We start from the raw sequence: 12,763 nt of genomic DNA, 5'->3' as shown, positions 1-12,763 counted from the left end.
CCACAACAGGTAGGTAGGTAGAGACCTGCTATACACTTCTACCACAACAGGTAGGTAGGTAGGGACCTGCTATACACTTCTACCACAACAGGTAGGTAGGTAGGTAGGTAGGTAGGTAGGTAGGTAGGTAGGTAGGTAGGTAGGTAGGTAGGTAGGGAGAGACCTGCTATACACTTCTACCACAACAGGTAGGTAGGTAGGGAGAGACCTGCTATACACTTCTACCACAACAGGTAGGTAGGTAGGGAGAGACCTGCTATACACTTCTACCACAACAGGTAGGTAGGTAGGGACCTGCTATACACTTCTACCACAACAGGTAAGTAGGTAGGGACCTGCTATACACTTCTACCACAACAGGTAGGTAGGTAGGTAGGTAGGGACCTGCTATACACTTCTACCACAACAGGTAGGTAGGTAGGTAGGTAGGGACCTGCTATACACTTCTACCACAACAGGTAGGTAGGGACCTGCTTTACACTTCTACCACAACAGGTAGGTAGGTAGGGACCTGCTATACACTTCTACCACAACAGGTAGGTAGGTAGGTAGGGGCCTGCTATACACTTCTACCACAACAGGTAGGTAGGTAGGTAGAGACCTGCTATACACTTCTACCACAACAGGTAGGTAGGGACCTGCTATACACTTCTACCACAACAGGTAGGTAGGTAGGTAGGTAGGTAGGTAGGTAGGTAGGTAGGTAGGTAGGTAGGTAGGTAGGTAGGTAGGTAGGTAGGTAGGTAGGGAGAGACCTGCTATACACTTCTACCACAACAGGTAGGTAGGTAGGGAGAGACCTGCTATACACTTCTACCACAACAGGTAGGTAGGTAGGGAGAGACCTGCTATACACTTCTACCACAACAGGTAGGTAGGTAGGGACCTGCTATACACTTCTACCACAACAGGTAAGTAGGTAGGGACCTGCTATACACTTCTACCACAACAGGTAGGTAGGTAGGTAGGTAGGGACCTGCTATACACTTCTACCACAACAGGTAGGTAGGTAGGTAGGTAGGTAGGGACCTGCTATACACTTCTACCACAACAGGTAGGTAGGGACCTGCTTTACACTTCTACCACAACAGGTAGGTAGGTAGGGACCTGCTATACACTTCTACCACAACAGGTAGGTAGGTAGGTAGGGGCCTGCTATACACTTCTACCACAACAGGTAGGTAGGTAGGTAGAGACCTGCTATACACTTCTACCACAACAGGTAGGTAGGGACCTGCTATACACTTCTACCACAACAGGTAGGTAGGTAGGTAGGTAGGTAGGTAGGTAGGTAGGTAGGTAGGTAGGTAGGTAGGTAGGTAGGTAGGTAGGTAGGTAGGTAGGGACCTGCTATACACTTCTACCACAACAGGTAGGTTGGTAGAGAACTGCTATACACTTCTACCACAACAGGTAGGTAGGTAGAGACCTGCTATACACTTCAACAGGTAGGTAGGTAGAGACCTGCTATACACTTCTACCTCAACAGGTAGGTAGGTAGGGACCTGCTATACACTTCTACCTCAACAGGTAGGTAGGTAGAGACCTGCTATACACTTCTACCACAACAGGTAGGTAGGTAGGGACCTGCTATACACTTCTACCACAAAATCTAGGTAGGTAGAGACCTGCTATACAATTCTACCACAAAAGGTAGGTAGGTACCTGCTATACACTTCTACCACAACAGGTAGGTAGGTTGGTAGGTAGGGACCAGCTGTGGAAATAAATAATTGATTTGATTGTTATTTCCTGAGGAAAAATGTACTTTATGACTGATATGTGGTTGTCTGACCTAGCTGACTTATGATTAATGCTGCTCTGGAGAGCGTCTGCTAAATTACTCAAATCTAAAACTGTATTTTTTTTTATGTAGCTACCGGGTATATATATATATTATTAAATGTAGCTACAGGGTATATATATGTATTATTAAATGTAGCTACTGGGTGTGTATATGTATTATTAAATGTATATATGTATTATTAAATGTAGCTTCTGGGTGTATATATGTATGTGTATTATTAAATGTAGCTACTGGGTGTATATATGTGTATTTTTAAATTGTCATATAAATGAATTGAATTCCAACAGAGACTTCACGCAGCATCACTATCTACCTTACTACTACTCCATACGAGGGGTGCTGAAAGATGGGTTCACATACGTACTGTACATCAACGGAGGGCATCCGCCCTGGACGCTCTTATATCCTTTACCACAAGGGGGGTGGGAGGGGATTGGTGGGGGGGTACAAGTGTGTGTGATGTTGTTGATTGTTGGTTTGGGGGGTACAAGGGGGGATGTGGGGGTAGGAGTTTGAGTGTGTGTGTCCATGTGGAGCTCCTGGACTAACTTAGATGTGTCACAGCAAGGGGGTGTGAAGACCTTTGCAATCAATATTTCTTAGTTTTTATTTGTAATTTATTTCAGAATTATTTTTTTTCACTTTTAAAATGTGGCATAGGTTGTGTAGATCAGTGGTAAAAACATCCCTATTTAGAAATTGAAGACAGCAACACGTGAAGACTGTGCACGGGTATGTAGACTTCCCCTAGGCACAATTCTGGAATACAAGCAGGAAGTGGAGAATTGAATTGCATTTGAATTGGAATTGCAGTAATCTTTAAAAGTCTAATTGTAAAAGAAAATCATTCCTGGAATTGGAATTGAACTGAATTGAACAAGAGCCATCCTTGGCTGTGTTTGCTAGTGACAGAGACATGGTTGTTGTGTTCAGTTCTTATCCATTCTGCAGCCTTCACAAAGTGAGTGCCTAATTGAATATATTATCCTTAAAATATAACCCGTTATATCAATACATTACATATCAAATCAACGTTTATTTGTCACGTGCACCGAATACAACCGGTGTAGACCTTACTGTGAAATGCTTACTTACAAGCCCTAACCAACAGTGACATTTTTAAGTACAAAATAGGTATTAGGTAAACAATAGATAAGTAAAGAAATACAAAAGAAAACAGTAAAATGACAGTGAAAATAACAGTAGCGAGGCGATATACAGGTGGTACTGGTACAGAGTCAATGTGGAGGCTATATACAGGTGGTACCGGTACAGAGTCAATGTGGAGGCTATATACAGGTGGTACTGGTACAGAGTCAATGTGGAGGCTATATACAGGTGGTACTGGTACAGAGTCAATGTGGAGGCTATATACAGGTGGTACTGGTACAGAGGCAATGTGGAGGCTATATACAGGTGGTACCGGTACAGAGGCAATGTAGAGGCTATATACAGGTGGTACCGGTACAGAGTCAATGTGGAGGCTATATACAGGTGGTACCGGTACAGAGTCAATGTGGAGGCTATATACAGGTGGTACTGGTACAGAGTCAATGTGGAGGCTATATACAGGTGGTACCGGTACAGAGTCAATGTGGAGGCTATATACAGGTGGTACTGGTACAGAGTCAATGTGGAGGCTATATACAGGTGGTACCGGTACAGAGGCAATGTGGAGGCTATATACAGGTGGTACCGGTACAGAGTCAATGTGGAGGCTATATACAGGTGGTACTGGTACAGAGTCAATGTGGAGGCTATATACAGGTGGTACCGGTACAGAGTCAATGTGGAGGCTATATACAGGTGGTACTGGTACAGAGTCAATGTGGAGGCTATATACAGGTGGTACTGGTACAGAGTCAATGTGGAGGCTATATACAAGTGGTACTGGTACAGAGTCAATGTGGAGGCTATATACAGGTGGTACTGGTACAGAGTCAATGTGGAGGCTATATACAGGTGGTACTGGTACAGAGTCAATGTGCGGGGGCACCGGTTAGTCGGGCTAATTGAGGTAATATGTACATGACTGTATAGTTAAAGTGACTATGCATAGATGTTAAACAGAGAGTAGCAGCAGTGTGAGAGGGGGGTTGGGGGTGGCGGGACACAATGCAAATAGTCCGGGTTGCCAATGTGCGGGGGCACCGGTTAGTCAGTCTAATTTGAGGTAATATGTACGTGAATGTATAGTTAGTGACTATGCGTAGATGATAAACAAAAATAAAATAAAAATAATTTTTTTTTAAAACAGAGTAGCAGCAGCGTAAAATCATAAGGCTATAGCTCAACAGCGTAGTTTTACCCCGACACAGTGGTCTGAAACTCCTGGTTTGCAGGCCACATCAGTCAAGTCACATTATGCTGGCTTGTAAAAGGGGCAATAAGTCCAACTACTAACAGATTGGATTAGTTTAGATTGTATGTGGGGTTCCTCTGATCCATTTGGCCTTGTCCTTGCATGTTTGTCAGAGAGGCCCTGAAGCCCCCTGCACTGCAGCCCACAGAGCTTGGACCCTTTTTAGCCCACCGACAGCCTACTGTACCGGGCCACCGACTGCCCACCGTACCGGGTCCACCAACAGACGTTCAGTCGTCTCAGTCTGGTTTTGACGTTCAGTCGTCTCAGTCTGGTGTTGACGTTCAGTCGTCTCAGTCTGGTGTTGACATTCTGAATGATCAAAACGATAGTAAACTGTTCCTCCTCCTTTATATTTATCCCTTGGGTTTTCTTCTCAGCTTGCCACCATAAGATCAATTACAAAAACACATATTTAAACTTTTTTTTTAAAATCCACCTGCAATAAAGCATGCTGGGAAATATGATAATGATGGGTGTGGTTTTGAGAGTTTTACTGTACACAGAGTGAAAATGACACAATCACCTCTGGTTGTTAACACCAACACTCAGGTCTTCACAACACTGAGTGTTCATTTAACTCCTAAATTAATGGAGAGTGGAATTCCACTCTATCTTTTTTAGTATTTTTGCTGTAGACAGACACAGCAAATGAAAGCACGGTATCTATTCCCCCCATTTGAAAAACTCAGGTATTTGGACAAATTCACTTGGTGTATTAAAAACTTTGGTTTGGAGATGGGAATCGAACCCTGGTCTCCAGTGGGGAAGCTGGGAGTGTTGACCACATGACCACGGCTCAGGATGAGCCTCTAGTTTCTATTATGATTCTTGTTTCTAACAGTGATTCTTGTTTCTAACAGTGAATCTTGTTTCTAACAGTGAATCTTGTTTCTAACAGTGATTCTTGTTTCTAACAGTGCATTTAAGCAATTTACAACGTGTAAATGTTACAATTGTTTTTGTTGAAATATAATAATGGTGTTTTTAGTTGTTTCCCAATCTCATAAAAAAAGTGTTTTGGGATTATTGTAATTGTTTTTAGAGCAGGAGGTTTTGTTCCCCACAAAGTGCCAAACCAATTGGAAAAAATGGGTAACTCAATAAAGGATAATAATCACATTTATTTATAATGGCCTTTTTATATCAGCTGATGACACAAAGTGCGGTACAGAAACCCAGCCTAAAACCCCAAACAGCAAGCCATGCAGGTGTAGAAGCACGGTGGCTAGGAAAAACTCCCTAGAAAGTCAGAAACCTAGGAACAAACCTAGAGAGGAACCAGGCTATGAGGGGTGGCCAGTCCTCTTCTGGCTGTGCTGGGTGGAGATTATAACAGCACATGGCCAAGATGTTCAAAGGTTCATAGATGACCAGCAGGGTTTAATAATAATAATAATAATGATAATGATAATAATAATCAATACAGTAGCCAATACAGAGTGGAATAGAGTATTGAGCATTTCCAGAATGATTTCATGCTGTTCATATTAAACAGCTTCAACAGCTCTGATATTCACTCATTGGATTGGTTAAATTTAGGATCATGTTTTACATCTTTGATTTGTATGTTTTAATATGAAAGCAAATACCTGAAAGTTTTCAGAATTCAGGGGACATTTAGAGGTTTACCAGGAATATTCCCTGTTAGTTCGTTAAGAGTTTGACTTAGTCTGGAATTGGAGATTAGTTGAATTAAATATAAATTGAAGAACTGTTATAGAATATTACATTGATGGAATTTATAGGGAGATGGAATTGAATTAAAGTTGAATTTGTGTAATTGACCCCGACCTTGTTACATAAATCCTATAGTCCTTGACGATCCCCTTGCACTGACTACATCCAACACATTGGCTCGGCCCTGGCCAGCCTCAGTCCCTGCTCAATCCCCCAGAGACTCTACAGACAGGCCCAGTCTCTGCTCCGCAGCCTGATACCCTGGTCCGGCATCGCATCCAAGACTGGTATCCAGTACAGCAGGACCATGTGACAGTAGAGGTGTGTATTTGGGAGAGGGGGAGGTGTGTGTACAGTATCTGTTGTTGATTGACTTTCATTTAACTCAATACTCTCCCCCCCCCCCCCCTCTCTCTCTCTCTCTCTCTCTCTCTCTCTCTCTCTCTCTCTCTCTCTCTTTCTCTCTCTCTTTCCCTCTGTCTCCCTACTCTCTCCCCTCTCCCCCCTCTCTCTCTCTCTCTCTCCTCTCCCCTCTCTGTCTCTCCCTCTGTCTCCCTACTCTCTCCCCTCTCTCTCTCCCCCCTCTGTTTATCTCTGTCTCCCTACTCTCTCCCCTCTCTCTCTCTCTCCCCTCTCTGTCTCTCTCTCCACCCCTCTGTTTATCTCTGTCTCTCTCCTTATCTCCTTCTTTTCTCTCCCCCTCTGTTTTTCTTCAGGGTCTTCACCTGTGTTCTTCAGGACCCTCTGACCTCACCTGACCCACCACCACCTGGAACCCTGGAATGACTGAGGGCTGAGACCCCCCCAAACACCAACCAAGACACCCAGCCACTAAGCCCAGAACCTACAAACCAAGCCTCCCAGACCCTACAAACCAAGCCTCCCAGCCCACCAAACCAAGCCTCCCAGCCCACCAAACCAAGCCTCCCAGCCCACCAAACCAAGCCTCCCAGCCCACCAAACCAAGCCTCCCAGCCCACCAAACCAAGCCTCCCAGCCCACCAAACCAAGCCTCCCAGCCCACCAAACCAAACCAAGCCTCCCAGCCCACCAAACCAAGCCTCCTAGCCCACCAAACCAAGCCGCCCAGACCCTACAAACCACGCCTCCCAGCCCACCAAACCAAACCAAGCCTCCCAGCCCACCAAACCAAGCCTCCCAGCCCACCAAACCAAGCCTCCCAGCCCACCAAGCCTCCCAGCCCACCAAACCAAGCCTCCCAGCCCACCAAGCCTCCCAGCAAGCTACACACCAAGCGTCTCATCTCTCCCTAGCTGTCCTATCCTGTCCTACAGCTCATACAGAGACGATGTATTATAGCTGTACATTACATATATCCTCTAATATATATATATTAGTTTAATATATAATTAATATATATATAACAGGGCAGCTACTGACAGGGTATATGTATATATATATATATATATATATATATATATATATATATACCCTGTCAGTAGCTGCCGTGTGGACCGGGTTTAGATTCAGTAGGTTGAAGTCAACTCTGGTTTCAACTGGACCGGGGTGAGATTCAGTAGGGTTGAAGTCAACTCTGGTTTCAACTGGACCGGGGTGAGATTCAGTAGGGTTGAAGTCAACTCTGGTTTCAACTGGACCGGGGTGAGATTCAGTAGGGTTGAAGTCAACTCTAGTTTCAGTTCAGACAATTTGAAATGCTATTTGTCAATAATCAGAATCCACATAGAAAAATAATTTTGTTATTTCAATACAATCATTGAAATCCTGAATCCTGAGTTGAGATCAGCACTCACATTTTCACACAAATCTTCCATTGACATCAACATATGATCTACACGGAAGTCTACTTTAAGTGTGCACAGAGATCTCAAGGACTAGGATTCCTCCCCGATTGACTTTCAGTTCACTTTGGGTCCGATTCAGACTTGAGATAAGTAGACTTACAGTAAATCCATTTTTTGGTTTTACTGAAGTCCACGTTTAGTCAACTTATCTCAAGTCTGAATTGTGCCCTTCCTGACCTAATTTTGATCTGAAATGTGTTTTGACCTGAAACCCTGCTGTCTGTCTGTCCCCTTCAGGGCTGTCTGTCATTCTGCTGGTCATGTAGACAACCAGACAGTCTGGTTTTAATCCAGATGTTTAACATAGCTGACATTAGATTTGTATGTCTGCCTGTTTGTATTAAGAGATTAAAAAATATAACATGGTAGAAGTTGCTCCCTCTGTGAGATTCTCCCAATACCCCAAATATATGTATGTGTGTGTGTAGTGTGTGTCGAGTCAAATGTAGTGCACTATATAGGGAATAGGGTGCTATTTGGGACTGAACCGAGGTGTAGTTAAGTTAGACAGTTTCTAGATAATGCTTTAAAGAGGAGCAGTGTGTGTATAGGGTTGCTAAGTTAAAGACAGTTTCTGGATAATGTTTTAAAGAGCAGTGTGTGTATAGGGTTACAGAATTTCTCTAACTTTCCCAACACTCCCAAAGTTTTCCAGAAATCCTGGTTGGACGATTTCTGGAATAACGACCGGATAAGCAGGAAATACGGGAATCGTCCAACTAGGATTTGTTAAATACCATGGAACTTTGAGAAAGTTAACGGAGTTCTGCAACGCTACTAGGTGTCTAAATAACATCTTTAAACAGGAGGGTGTATTGAGGTAATACTGAATGTAGTGTTGATAGCACCAGTTAACTGACCAGTCTGATTTTAGAAGAAACAACTCACTCTGGACACAGATCCAGTTAACTGACCAGTCTGATTTTAGAAGAAACAACTCAGTCTGGACACAGGTCCAGTTAACTGACCAGTCTGATTTTAGAAGAAACAACTCACTCTGGACACAGATCCAGTTAACTGACCAGTCTGATTTTAGAAGAAACAACTCAGTCTGGACACAGGTCCAGTTAACTGACCAGTCTGATTTTAGAAGAAACAACTCAGTCTGGACACAGGTCCAGTTAACTGACCAGTCTGATTTTAGAAGAAACAACTCACTCTGGACACAGATCCAGTTAACTGACCAGTCTGATTTTAGAAGAAACAACTCACTCTGGACACAGGTCCAGTTAACTGACCAGTCTGATTTTAGAAGAAACAACTCACTCTGGACACAGATCCAGTTAACTGACCAGTCTGATTTTAGAAGAAACAACTCACTCTGGACACAGATCCAGTTAACTGATTGACCAGTCTGATTTTAGAAGAAACAACTCACTCTGGACACAGGTCCAGTTAACTGACCAGTCTGATTTTAGAAGAAACAACTCAGTCTGAACACGGATCCTAAATTGAGATGTATTCTCATCAATAGCAGCATTAGAGCCACATTTTTATAGTGCAAAAGCAATGTGCAAAATGTACGGTAAAGAGACGTATATTAAGGCATCGCTCAGTTTACTGAACTCTAGTGAAGCAATCGCCTCTTTTATAATGCGTATTGTTGAAGGAAAGTTTCAAATTAAATCTTACTGCGAGATTATAATGAGGTTTACTGTAATTTTTCAATTTTGCAGAATGTTTTTTGCGCTATGAAAATAGGAACCCTTAATCAGGGTCTGGGAACCTTCCCCTGTTGATGAAATGGAACAGAGTGGGTCTCGTAGAAACTGTCTGAACCCCAAATGGCGCCCAGTTCCTGAATTTGTCCACTACTTTTGACCACAAACCAATGTAGAGCTCTGGTCAACAGTAATGCACTATATAGGGAATAGGTTGCCATTTTGGATCGAGACACTATTGTTCAACTGAAAATATAATTTGATCAGGTGTTTTTTATTGTGCTTGACAGCCTTCATCCAAAACGTGGATGTGCACGCAGGTCACGTTTGTGTCTTAAGAGGCAGTGAGTGTGTCCCAAATGGCACCCTATTCCCTACGTAGTGCACTGCTATAGACCGTAACCACAGAGGGTTAGCCATTCAGGGCTCTGGTTAAAAGTAGTGCACTACATTGGGAATGGGGTTCCATTTGGGGTGTAGTTCATCTGGTTGTAGGTAGTGTAAATACAAAATATATAATGTCCTTTTTTTCCACAGCAGAAGAATGGATGGTTTTTAAACTAATGTCTGTGATTGCATCTTGAGCTGGTTTTCTATTTAATATATTTATATATATATGTTTATTTCTTTCTGTTGATTTGTTGTCTTCTATGTGGACAGGGACAGGAAAGATCCCTTTTATTTGGTTTGTTAAGTAAGTCTTTTCACTACATTGTCTTGTCTTGAGTTTTTCAATAAGTTTGGTTTTTCAATAAGGGACAGCCTTGTATCGTTCTAGCTGATTTGACTAGAACTTCAAATAGATTATTTTCTCCGTTGTGAATGAGAAAGCACTTTTTCAAGTTCACCTGCGGCCTTGGTTCCAATACACCTTTATCCAGACCAAATATAACCGTTCAGATGGGGACTACTAGACATGATGACGCAGAATACACATTACATGTATCCAGTAGCACGTTCATGTTTATATTCTGTGTTACAGAAATGAATCACTTTTCTATCATGTAGAGGTTACCAGGGTTGGGGTCAAATCACTTTTTAAATTCCAGTCAGTTGAGGATGTACACTGACATTCCAGTTCCAATTGTCTTCAATGCATTTCAATAAAGAACATTTGAAGTTTGGTTTACTTAGTGAATTGAAATAGAGCTCCACCCTGATAGCTATATATATTGCTGTGTATACTGATAGGTGTACTACGCTGTACAACCCTTTCCCCAACCAATGGTAAAACTGTTGTGGTGCCCTCTGCTGTTTAATGGAAGTAGTGCAGTCTAATGTCCCCTTCACGTCTTCACACACCTGGGTCGTGTTCATTAGTAGCACACCTTAGCAAAACGCTTTATGCGTTTCTTATTAGACACGTTCAGGTCGTTTCAGCCTGTTTGCTTCCATTTGATTCCTAGTGAATATGACCCTGTCCTGTGGTGTATTCATTCTGTTTGATTCCTAGTGAATATGTGTTACGTGAATTAAGTTATCAATGTTCTTAAACAGAACTTCAATTAAACTACTCAGTCTGCCCCCCAGAGTGTGTAAGATTCTGGTTGAATGAAGCAGATGAAGAACCAGCCTACAGGGGTCAAAACGTTTATTTATGAGAGCTCGAAAATTCAAACAATGTACAAAGCCTTTTATATTCTCACACACACACACACACACACACACACACACACACACACACACACACTTACATCAGTAGAGAACTCCACCCCGCTTTAGGCGGCTGTATTTTTCCACAGTACACATACATTCCTTATCAACCTTGCTACCTGTCTTCTGATCTCCTGCCCACTAGCCGTTCCCAGGCCGTTGTTTCTCTCCCTAACTTAGGGAGGCCTCTTCTCCTGTTTCTTTCCCAAGGTCGTCTTATCAACTCTGCCCTGCTCATTTTGAACAGTGTCTTATTCACACACAGTATTGGAATATAGTTTTTAACCCATTATTATAGCCTTATTTCAAATACATTTCAACAGGTTATAGGGTTTCTGAGTGAAATAATTTAGTCAAACCTTTAATCATATGATTTCCATTACAATATGACCCTGTCCTGTGGTGTATTCATTCTGTTTGATTCCTAGTGAATATGACCCTGTCCTGTGGTGTATTCATTATGTTTGATTCCTAGTGAATATGACCCTGTCCTGTGGTGTATTCATTCTGTTTGATTCCTAGTGAATATGACCCTGTCCTGTGGTGTATTCATTATGTTTGATTCCTAGTGAATATGACCCTGTCCTGTGGTGTATTCATTATGTTTGATTCCTAGTGAATATGACCCTGTCCTGTGGTGTATTCATTATGTTTGATTCCTAGTGAATATGACCCTGTCCTGTGGTGTATTCATTATGTTTGATTCCTAGTGAATATGACCCTGTCCCGTGGTATATTCATTTGTGCACACTAGGAAACTGTAGCAAAGTGTTTTGCAACAGAAAATGCTTTGTAATGAAATCAAGTGTTTCCTACTGGATAAGTTCAGGTAGTCCTTCACGGTTTGCTTCTGTTTGGTGCCTAATGAATACAACCATGTCCTGTTTCCTGCATCTGGTTTAGATTGAATACAACCGTGTCCTGTTTCCTGCATCTGGTTTAGATTGAATACAACCGTGTCCTGTTTCCTGCATCTGGTTTAGTTTGAATACAACCGTGTCCTGTTTCCTGCATCTGGTTTAGATTGAATACAACCATGTCCTGTTTCCTGCATCTGGTTTAGATTGAATACGACCGTGTCCTGTTTCCTGCATCTGGTTTAGATTGAATACGACCGTGTCCTGTTTCCTGCATCTGGTTTAGATTGAATACAACCGTGTCCTGTTTCCTGCATCTGGTTTAGATTGAATACAACCGTGTCCTGTTTCCTGCATCTGGTTTAGATTGAATACAACCGTGTCCTGTTTCCTGCATCTGGTTTAGATTGAATACAACCGTGTCCTGTTTCCTGCATCTGGTTTAGTTTTTGATTTCATACATCCAGTACCAGGGCTGTTCCTTACTTGTGTTGATTCCTGAACATGTCTTCACAGCTCCTGTTCCTCTGGTTTATATCATCACATATTATCAACAGACATATATATACACACACACACACAAACCCCAATGTTAAACGTTTGTACCAACAGCTCAGATGAAAATAAATGAATTTACGCTGTGGGGTCCCTTGATTGAGTGTTATGTTTGTTAGGGCATGTTATTGTGTTGTTTGTTAGGGCATGTTATTGTGTTGTTTGTTAGGGCATGTTATTGTGTTGTTTGTTAGGGCATGTTATTGTGTTGTTTGTTAGGGCATGTTATTGTGTTGTTTGTTAGGGCATGTTAGTGTATTGTTTGTTAGGGCATGTTATTGTGTTGTTTGTTAGGGCATGTTAGTGTATTGTTTGTTAGGGCATGTTATTGTGTTGTTTGTTAGGGCATGTTATTGTGTTGT

General features: G+C 42.3%; 1 protein-coding gene across 1 annotated transcript in view; it reads left to right on the top strand.

The window, feature by feature from the left end:
• LOC106592154 (N-alpha-acetyltransferase 60) overlaps positions 1 to 10,459 on the top strand; it is a 34,644-nt gene extending 24,185 nt beyond the window's left edge. The window contains exons 6-8 of the mRNA XM_045719682.2: positions 2,095 to 2,208; positions 6,006 to 6,170; positions 6,566 to 10,459. Of these exons, the coding sequence (XP_045575638.1) occupies positions 2,095 to 2,208; positions 6,006 to 6,162 (271 nt within the window). The 3' untranslated portion in view covers positions 6,163 to 6,170; positions 6,566 to 10,459. The remainder of the gene's footprint in view (positions 1 to 2,094; positions 2,209 to 6,005; positions 6,171 to 6,565) is intronic.
• The last annotated feature ends 2,304 nt before the right edge of the window (positions 10,460 to 12,763 follow it).

Source organism: Salmo salar, chromosome 06 (assembly GCF_965601325.2).
Source record: "Salmo salar chromosome 06, fSalSal1, whole genome shotgun sequence".
In the NCBI taxonomy this organism is placed as follows: domain Eukaryota; kingdom Metazoa; phylum Chordata; class Actinopteri; order Salmoniformes; family Salmonidae; genus Salmo; species Salmo salar.
Note: the sequence above shows the minus strand (reverse complement) of the source record. Positions and strands in the feature narration are given on the sequence as shown.